Source organism: Priapulus caudatus, unplaced genomic scaffold, assembly GCF_000485595.1.
Source record: "Priapulus caudatus unplaced genomic scaffold, Priapulus_caudatus-5.0.1 Scaffold225, whole genome shotgun sequence".
In the NCBI taxonomy this organism is placed as follows: domain Eukaryota; kingdom Metazoa; phylum Priapulida; class Priapulimorpha; order Priapulimorphida; family Priapulidae; genus Priapulus; species Priapulus caudatus.
Window position 1 is genome coordinate 239,959 of NW_014577286.1, and position 10,269 is coordinate 250,227.

General features: G+C 45.8%; 2 protein-coding genes across 2 annotated transcripts in view; both read left to right on the top strand.

Annotated features, from left to right (window-relative positions):
* The window catches only part of LOC106807599 (leucine-rich repeat-containing protein 23-like), a 14,409-nt gene extending 9,062 nt beyond the window's left edge, over nucleotides 1-5,347 (top strand). Inside the window, exon 6 of the mRNA XM_014809994.1 lies at nucleotides 4,864-5,347. Within this exon, the coding sequence (XP_014665480.1) occupies nucleotides 4,864-5,036 (173 nt within the window). The 3' untranslated portion in view covers nucleotides 5,037-5,347. The remainder of the gene's footprint in view (nucleotides 1-4,863) is intronic.
* A 1,730-nt stretch (nucleotides 5,348-7,077) lies between these two features.
* LOC106807600 (methylthioribulose-1-phosphate dehydratase-like) lies at nucleotides 7,078-9,978 on the top strand. The gene is made up of 6 exons (XM_014809995.1): nucleotides 7,078-7,088; nucleotides 7,232-7,280; nucleotides 7,702-7,819; nucleotides 8,292-8,488; nucleotides 9,020-9,126; nucleotides 9,720-9,978. Exons 1-6 carry the CDS (start codon nucleotides 7,078-7,080, stop codon nucleotides 9,796-9,798), a joined length of 561 nt encoding a protein of 186 aa, XP_014665481.1. The 3' UTR covers nucleotides 9,799-9,978.
* The last annotated feature ends 291 nt before the right edge of the window (nucleotides 9,979-10,269 follow it).

Here is a 10,269-nt window from a genome sequence, read left to right on the forward strand (position 1 = left end):
ACGGAAGCCCCTCCCATTGCGTGCGCGAAACTTCCTGTTGTATAAAAAGCGCTTCCGGCTCGGACATTTTTTTCATGTACCCTTCCTAGCCGTAAAACTTCCTCCGTTATGGACGCCTCAGCTTAAAGGACTGTTCCCATTCTGCCGTCGTTCACCTTGTCGCTCTTCCACGCCGATCGTTGATTTCTTACAGATTTTAAAATCGGGAGTTCGCTGGCAAACTCGGATCGGCTGCCGTGCTTCTTGTGATGCTGAATGAATACGCATTACCTATGGTCATTATATGTAGATGTGTGGGTTTTGTGCCGCTTGTCGCCGCCAGCGTTACGAGTTATACTGATTGCAGTTGTTGTCTCATTTATCGTCGCTTGTCTGTATGCCGCTAACCGCCGTCATAGTTAGCGTGAAAAACCTAGCCCGCATCTTGAAAATGAATTACCATGCTAAACGCCTTGTCATTGGAATAGCTTATGAAATTCTAATTAAGCATATACCAGTAGCACTCCCGTAAAAAAAACAGTTTCGAGCGACCGTGACCCATCATCTGAAGTATTCCATCTGCCTAATTCTATTTTCGAACGGGCAAAAAAGTTGAAGCCAGCTTCATTTATTGGTTAGGCTTTCAGGTTTCCACGTCCTTACGGCAAAAAAACACGGCGTAGTCCATTGAATCTTCACTGAATGGCATGTTTTTATTCACGATTTCTCAAAAGTATACATTTTCTCGTGCGTTTTGACGTAAGCCAACGTCACAAGCTTTCGTGCAATTATTTTCGCTGGCTAAGCAAACTCGGAATCGTTTTCTGCTTTTTTTTTGCGCTGAATATGCGTTGCTTATCGGTTAGCCTATGCAATACAAGGGCTAGCGATATAAGAAACCGCGCAATGTCTAGCCGGTATACGATGCTCGCCTTTTCCTTAACTCCATCACTTGGCGGTGACGTCTGTCTTGTCCTTTGATAAATAACTCGTTGCTATCGAGCCGTGACGATGACACAACGCGCACGTAGTTATTGCTGACCATGTATAGCGTGCTGCGCGCAGATATCAGGTATTGATATTAACTACTAGCTTGCGTGTACACGTGATATCCGCATGCTCTCGCCCGAATCTCTTAACATATCGCTAACCTAAACCTCAACGACCTGCAGGCTGTGGGGGGTTCGAGAGTAGGAATCCTCTCCGGTCGGGGTCTACATGGATTTGTACCAGCGATGGCGTCCTAACCGTAACCCAGAACTTGCGGAGCCCGCGAAGGGGGGGCGGTCGTGCGGGCTGGCCCTCTCCCAGAAATTTTTTTGAAAATTAGACCCTCTTAGATGCTTTTCTGCAGCGAGCGGGGGGGGGGGTCCGACTCCCTGGACCCCCCCCCCTGTACACGCCCCTGCCGCTGCTATTATTTCTTATTATTTAGTATCTATTATTATTTAGATGCTCTATGCTCTATTATTATATGCTATATCTCTTTCTAGCAGTACTTTTTTTAGGAAATGGTAGGGAATCGTATCGTAGGAAGATGCGAATAATATCGGGGCTATGTCACTCGGTGACCATGCTAGGGTCATACTCCACCTGAAGAAACATCCACTATATATCACTTATCTCTCACTAGCTGTTCGGTGGCAGTAACCACCTATCCCCCAGGAGGTGTTCGGTGGCAGTAAACCCACCTATCCCCAGGAGGCGTCTCGGACGGCAGCTAACCACCTATCCCCAAGGGAGGTGTTCGGCTGGCCAGTAACCACCTATTCCCCCAGAGGCGTTCTCGTGCCATAACCCACCTATCCCCAGGGAGGCGTCTCGGTCGGCAGTAACCACCTATCCCCCCAGGAGGGTGCTCGTGCAGTAACCACCTATCCCCCCAAGAGGCCGTCTCGGCCGCAGTAACCACCCGATCCCCCACAGTGGCCGTCCCCTTGGCCCACGAAATCTGCCCCCCACCGTGCATGAGTGCCGCCACCCTAGCAAATGTTGCCTCGCGTTCAATTATCGTGTGTTCCTGTTGAAAGTTTACACGTCGTTGAGACGGTATCAGACATTTTGATGTTTATTGTTCGCAGCGTGAGAAATCATTCAAGCGTCACTCATATTTCATGGTTGCCTTATTTTTTGAAAGAAATATTTCGCAAAATTAAACCTCCCCGCTATTGTTTTGCCCCGTTTCCTTTGGCAACAGAAATGCGCTCGGACCCGTTTTTTTAATCGCGAATAAATTTGGTTTTAATTTAACCAGCCTGTGCGAACATAATAGGCTGTATAACAAATGCCCCTCAAAACTTTCGCGCTGGCAAAAAAATCGCATTGTATCCGATTTCGTATGTCTTTAAGAATTCAGCCCAGATTCTGATGGCGAAAGTCAACCATTTCACACTCTGTCTGCATTTTTCAACCCTAGGCTACACATTAATAAGTATTTGAGCATTTGTTGCAAGCAGGCCATGCCAAGCACGCTGACGCCTGACAAATGCAGCAGCTGCGTGTATACACGATCAGGCCCGCTCGTCGACATTTGTTAATAATTTGAATATGTTAATTCGCGTGGCGGATGCGCTCCATTCGAAGATTTCACGGGACGTTAACTTTCTCGAATGTCGCCGCGCCGCCCATTGTGAAATTTTGGGCTGAAAAGCTCGTATATTGCTCTCGCTGTCCAACATTTTACAATTTCATACCGCGTCCTTGTTTGTGGCACTGGGACGTGACGCCGACTTTCAAAACAGCGATATACGGCGAGAAACACACTTTTCGAACCTGTAAATTCGGCTGCGTATATGCTGCGGTTTAAGGCGAGCGCGCCGAAATCTGGGCAATTCTGCACTTACGCGTTTTGTTTCATGCAGCTTTATATGTTGATTAACCTGGGAGGCCTGCTTATAGAACCCGCGCCAATTTTCCCGAGCAGGTTTTTTGCGGCGTCTTATGGTCGCTATAGCGCCTGACATTACGTAGGTGATAACAATGATGAGCCGAGTGTCTCGCATTGCGATGATGGCTGGGCAACGAATCCTCTTTCGCCGCATTTGTCGAGCAAATTGGCGGCCTTTAGCGCGCTGTCTGTACTGTTGACAAAATGCTCTCGCAGGCGCGTAGCGTGTAGCATAATCGGAAGCCAGATCGCGTGCAGGCGCGAGCCACCTTTGGACACAACTGCCGATTCAACGCGGCCCGATCGGTTTCCCGTTGTAGATGTCATGGAACTCGGCTACTAGCCGCGGGCGGTGAAAATACACCGCGGCCGCTGTATTACTGCAAGCGACTCTCTCCCTCTCTCTCTATTTCTCTTTCTTCCCCCCCTCTCTCTCTCTTCTCTCTTCTCCCTCCCCCTCTCTCATCTCCCTCTTCTCCTCGCGCTTGCAAAGCCGCGCCAGCCAGTAGCAAACAACGCTTTGTTGTCGTCTCTAAGTGTTTGCCTGCTCTCGCTGTTGATTGATCCGTTTCCCGCCTGTTGTGATCAGATGCGTAATGGCCAGTGCGATGACGTGGGGCTGAGGGAGGCTTGGAGAGAGGGCCTTGATCAGTGTAGCCGGTGATGCGCCGCTCGCACCGTTTAGCCGTCTAAACCTGCCACCCTCTCTTTCCTTTTTCTTTCCTCCCTTCCAACCTCCTTCCTAACACCTTCCCTTCCTTCCTTTTCTCGATGCGATCTTGCGTGGTCTAGGGAGGGGGTATATTCTTTCCTAATAGTTTAGTAAGGAAAATGATGGTATGTGTGACCTTACGCAGATTTTTTTAAAAACATTTTTATATTGTTTTGTAACTATTGTGACTTTTCTACGTTGAGGGATGCGATCCTTGAGGAATATTTCGTGTTTTTATTCTATACGCTCGTGTTGGGCGCACACTAGCATCACTCTGCAGCTGTCACCTACATTCTCTCATCGACGACGATCTGGAAAAGGGTTAGGGTGAAAGATGGAAATGCGTCTAGCCTGCGATTAACTTTGAAGAATTATGTTGAAGGAGTTATTCGGGGAAATGGTTTGTGTTATAAAGAACTCGTGGTTTAAAGAGGATTACTGCTAATAACTATAAGGAGTAGGGTCTGTTAATTGCTAGGACTGTGGGTGAGGAAGTTTTGGGCGAAAGTAGGGATGCATTGGCTGCGTGAGGGGCAACTGTGTTCATGCTAGTGTTAGTGTGGAGCCGTTCGAAGTTTCCATAGATGTTTTCGGTGTCCTGTGTGTGTGGTTGTGCTGTGTGTGTGTGTGTTGTGTGGCGTGTGTGCCTGTGTTGCGTGTGTGTCGTGTCGTTCGTCGTGGTCCGCCGATCCGCCGGGGCGGCTTCCGTGCGTCTTGCGTTGTGCGTCGCATCGTGGTGTGTCCGTGGCGTGCGTAGCCGGGCCTGTGTGTGCTGGTGCGTGCTGCGTGCGGGCGTGCGTGCTGCAGCGTGCGTGTCGTGTGTTGTATGCTGTGCGTGGTGCGTTGGTTTTGGTCCCGACCGTGTGCTGCGTGGCGTAGTTTGCGTGTGCTAGTGTGCGTGTGCGTGTGCGTGTGCGTGTTTGCCGTATTGCGACAATATGCCCTTGTCGCTGTGCGCGTTGCGCGTCGTTGTGTTGTGCTGTTGTGCGCCGTGCGCCCTGTGCTGCAGCTGCGTATGCGTGTGTGTGCTGTGCAGCTTGCGTGGTTCTGTGTGCTGTGCACACGGTATATCAGATATGTGCTATTTTGATACAAACCAGGGGGGATTCCGGAATGCCTGGAATCACCCCTGGCTACGCTCCTGTACAGTCATGTATTGCTCGCTATACGATCGAATACGTGTGACAGTGCAGTGCATCTGGGCCCTATAGAACGATGTCCAGGTAACCATTTCTCATCGCTATAAAGCACGTTGCTGATACTTTGATGTATGTTGCTCACGTAGAATGCCCTCTAGCGGAACAGGAGGAATACAGGATTGAGGTTCTCATCTGCCTGCGACGGCTGGAGAGGCTAGATAAGTTTGAGTACACAGAGGAGGACCGTAGAGAGGCTGAGGACCTGTATGAACAGAGACAAGAGAGAGAGATCACGAGTGAGAACGCAGCCGGATATTAAAGCCTGCACCTTTCCCCGAAGAAATTTTGCTGTTATTTTTTCAAAGTCGCGTTCCACTTGTCCTCTGTGTGACAGTAAACGCTGCCTAGAGAAGATGGCTCTATGCTTATGCTTAAGTAAATCTAATGAGGCGTCGTGCGGGATTTTGCGGGAGTTGGCTACTTAAGCTAGTGCAAGGGTTTGTATAGAACTCCCCAGAATTTGTTAAAAATTATCTCCGTATGATATCATACCATATCATTATCGTTATAATAAAATGTTTAAAAGAAAGCCTCTCTTTATTAAAAATATATAGTATATCATAGTTTTAGCTATTGTTTTCATGCGAATTATTGCACTGTGGTACGTGCTTTTTTTTCACAATTCAAGTGTAAACGGAAATAAAATGTAATAACAGTTATCAGTTTAAATAACAAGGTTGAATTGTATATGCACATACAACGTACAAGCAATGGTGCTGCACATGAATGCAAACAAATATATTAGAACACTTGATTTCAATCCAGTCAACCATCCATCCCATTTGTGTACGTTTAGAGTAACTTTTCGTCGTGTACATCTAGCTATACGTGCACATACTTGCAGGATGCATACCTACATACTTAACAACAGGATTCGTGCGGATCTTGAAATTATAAAATGCCATTTTCCAAATACACGCCGTCCCGGAACGTCCTGGGAAATGGGCGACGGTTTTGGAAAGCCCTGTAAAATAAGCTATGGCCTGGAAATGTTTGCGCGGAAGAATTTGTGTCAAGCTTTTAAATGTCAAAATAACCCAGTCGCACTTGAATATATCATATATATCTATTTATATTCTTCTAGTATTTCAAATAATGTGTCAAAATCATCACTCAGTAATGTTGCTACATCATGGCTAACATATACGAAATTGCCGCGCTCCAATAACAAATGCTGTGAAATCATCACTCAGTAATGTTGCTACATCATGGCTAACATATACGAAATTGCCGCGCTCCAATAACAAATGCTGTGGGCGATTACTCACTCGTGCCGTCACATATTATATGTCTTGCCAAGCCGCCGTGACCACAGACACTTGGAACGTTTCAATAGTAAATTTTTTATAACTAAACACGAAACGTGCTTACTACCAAAGTCGTAATGTTTCTCTACTCGATTTCGTTAGCTTGTTAGTGCATGCGCAATATCTCACCAGAGGAGCTATATTTTCATATGAATATACATTTAATAGGGTGAGGGGTATCTCAGCATATAGGTTTCTGTAATTAATAGAGCGCAAAACTCCTACTTCACACCAGTTCGTCCTTCCCCTTGCCTCCCCTGTCCCTCGCTCATTCTCCTTCCTCTTTTATCACACCTCAGCTATCTTCGCTGCCGCTTTTCCTTAGTCTCCCACCCCTCTCTTTCTCTCTCTCTCTCGCGCGCTCTCTCTCTCTCTCTCTCTCGCAGTAAGCTATATTATGAACTTTTCTTCGGTCCGTACTGCACGCCTGAAACGGTACATACGCAATATCTCACGAGAAGAATAATATAGAGCAGATATTCTATCATATGTTTATATGATAAAATCCAATCAGTAGACCACTCTTAAGAAATAAGAAGAAGACCTTGCATGTACATGTATATGGTGCCCGCTAAATATACCGGTCAGTACACAATCTGGTTAAGTTAGTGTCTCTTCCCCGCATGCTCAATATCTCACCAGAAGAGTTATATTTCTCCAGCATTCCCATTACTATCCGACCACTTATGGGTCCCCTTTAGGTCGGATAGTGTGTGTGCGTACGTGCGCGCGCGTATCTGTGTGTGTGTGTGCGCGCGTGCGTGCGTTCGTGCGCGCGTGCGTGCGTTCGTGCGCGCGTGCGTGCGTTCGTTCGCGCGTGCGTGCGTTCGTGCGCGCGCGTGTGTGTGTGCGTGCGTGCGTGTGCGATATATATATATATATATTATAACATGAAGATATAATATGAAGATATAAAAAGTCCAATATGTTTACAGGCACACAAGGTCAAATATGTACCTGTCTAAAACTAGCTAGAGTGGAAGAGGAGGAAATATGAGGGTGAAGTAGGTGTGTTATTATATGTTTTAGTTTAGTTTAGTGTATACATGCCATTTAATGTGCCCTAACCATTTTCAATTGAAATTTACTGTATAAATTATCAACTGTCAAATTGTACTCAACACAGTATTAATGAATTTGTTCGCAGAGACAAAATATATATTTCCCCATCTGGAGTACTAAAGGAACGCATTCAGGTTAGTTTTGATGCTTATCCATCTTATACAGAACCACTTTGTCATCCAATATGTGGCACCAGGAGTTTTGCATATATGCATGATATCGATCCACTCAATCAGTTTTTTAAATGGCAGATTGCATTCAACATAGTGAAATTAATTCGTAGCACCACTAAAGCCGTGATTTGCGTCAACAGTATATACAGTAGATCGTAATTCTCTTATTACATGTTCCTTTGGTATATATGTCATATGGGTTCTGAGCAATATGGGATAGCTTAAGTTTTCTATCACCTAATGCCACCTATGATATGCATATATTAGCTATAAATGCGTTATATGTATGAGACTCTATGTAATGACTATATGTATGCAAAATATTTTACTCGTCTTCTATACATTTTCAATTAGAAACTCACTGAACCTAATATGCTTCCAGAGAGAGGACCTTTTTGTGCTGAATCTAGAGGGAGAAGAGCTGGATGTACCGCCACCCTACAAGAAGCTACATAGGAGTTCATGCACCCCAAACTTCCTGAATGCCTACACACTTCGAAGTAATTAGAATTATGCCAGGAATTCGTAACCACTTCGAAAAGTAGCCAGTGCATGCACCCAGATTGATAGTGACAGCCTGCATCCATTTGGTGTGTGTTAATGAAATATGATATGAAACTGAAAGGTGATGTTTTTAGCCTAATGTGATGTCTAAACCCTTTGAGTGTATAGAGGATAGATAGAAAACAAAAGGCCAATTAACCTGTCTGTCTTAGCCAGATAATCATGCTTTAGGTTTTGTTGTCCAAGCTAGATAAGTTTATACATATTTTTTACACGTCCATTAATTATTGACTTTGTGGCACTTTGTCACTACGCAGTGTTTTTAGAATGCCCTATCGCAATGCTGATTGGTTTGAACTTCTTTTGGGTTCTTTTGGATGAATAAATCAATCGCTATCAACCATCTCTGATACCATTCCACTGCTGGCTTTTCTCTACAGTGTCGTGACATGGCGATACTTGTTTCAGAGGCCGGCTCAGTGATGCACATTCACTCGAGGAATGCCGTGCTGGCTACACTGCTCTACCCAGGCAGCGAAATCCGCCTCACTCACCTGCAGATGATCAAGGGCATCCATAACCCGACGACGGGGGTAAATTTCAACTACGACCATGAAATCGTGATTCCGGTGATTGAGAACACGAGGGAGGAAGTCGGCTTGAAGGTCCGTCAAACTGCGTTCGACAGGCAGTCCGTGCCGTGTTTGTAGAAACATACTGCTGAGACATCGTGTAGAATTTGTTTCGGCTGTTTTTCGCCAGCCTCACTATTCATGTGTAAATTGCATGTGTGCAAGTTTATGTACGTATCTGTGTGTGAGTGTTAGGATGCGTGCATGCATGCATGCATGCATGCATAAGTGAGTGCTTGCATGTGTGTGCGTGGATGCTTGTGTGTGCGCGTGTGCGTGCGTGTGTGCTTGCATGCGGTGGGTGTGATGCGTGTGTGCGTGCGTGCGAGTTTGTGAATGTATATGACAAATATCGCTGAATAGCGCGACAAAATAATGAAGCTAATCCCAAGAATGCCTTAGCATAGAGAGTCGATCCTATAGCATTCTGCGCGTGCGTGCGTTTCATTCACCGACGGTAGGCGCGTGCGTATCGTGTGTCGTAGCATGTAAGAACTGATGTTTATTGTGACAAGTGCTCTTGTATTATACAGCTGACGAATGCAATTATGTGTGTGGCGATAGGTGCCCATGGCAGAGGCGATGATTAACTATCCCGAGGCGAGTGCGATCCTCGTGCGCAGACATGGCATCTACGTTTGGGGTGACACGTGGAAGCAAACCAAAGTCATGTAAGTGTGGCGGCAGTCGTCTGTCCAGTTCTAGTTGCGAGATGTGTGACATCATCTCATGCTCTTGCTAATAAATCTTACTCATCATCATCATCATCATCATCATTATCATCATCATCATCATCATCAGGGTGCCATATCCGCCTGGACGCCGGCTACCACGGATCACCACTGTGTTCTATCGTTCGTCATCTGTAAGGGACCGGCAGCAGTATGTCCTCCTCCAACATTCCTCACCGGACTGTCCATATACTTTCGCCGTGGTCTCCCTCTTGGTCTTCTACCTTCGATCATGCCGGTCACGCATACACTCCAACTGCTGCTCTCATTATATGACCCAAGAAGCGAAGCTGTCTCTGCTTCATCTACAATACGTCTTACGAATACAGTCGAATCTGAACAATGGAAACCCCCTTATGGAAGTCTTCAGTGTATGTACTGTAAATGTGTTTCTACTGTATAATGTCAACAAGGGAAACACCAAATCTTTTTCATAGACAGGTGTCCGTTCTATGGAGGTGCCTAAACTTCTGGAAAGTCACAATAGGTGGCAGCACGGTTCGTGTGTAGTGATTGCATGGTATTTATTGCAGGCTGGAGTGCTTTGAACACTTGCTCGATCTAGCGGTACATATGAAGATGGCTGGATTAAATCCTAGCGAGGCTCCGTGAGGGTGGACCTGCATAACCAAGCGCAGTCCAGGCGCAAGAATCTTCCGCGGATTTTCCGGGATTTTAGTTCTTGGTTTTTATGACGTATGAAATCGATGCAAATCTGTTAAAGTGATTACGTCACCGTTAGTAGTAAAAGTAAAAAAAAATATTTCCACTTTTTCACAAAATGCAAGTAACTCCGTTCACTTTTTATGGTTAATTTGCTGCATTATACTTCCTATTTTTACTATATTGTTCAATGTAAACATACAGTCGTGACTCATACATAGCCCATAGCAAGCAATTAATGTCAGGATCATAATATCGAATCGTCCAGGTTTTTAGCTCACCTTGACATCGTCAAGCTGAGCTATTGCCATGGGTCGTCGTCCGTCGTACGTCTGTCCGTCCGTCCGTCCGTCAACATTTGGCTTCGGTCAACGATAACTCAGGAACCAGACGAGTGTGACACCACAGACTGTTTGTGTT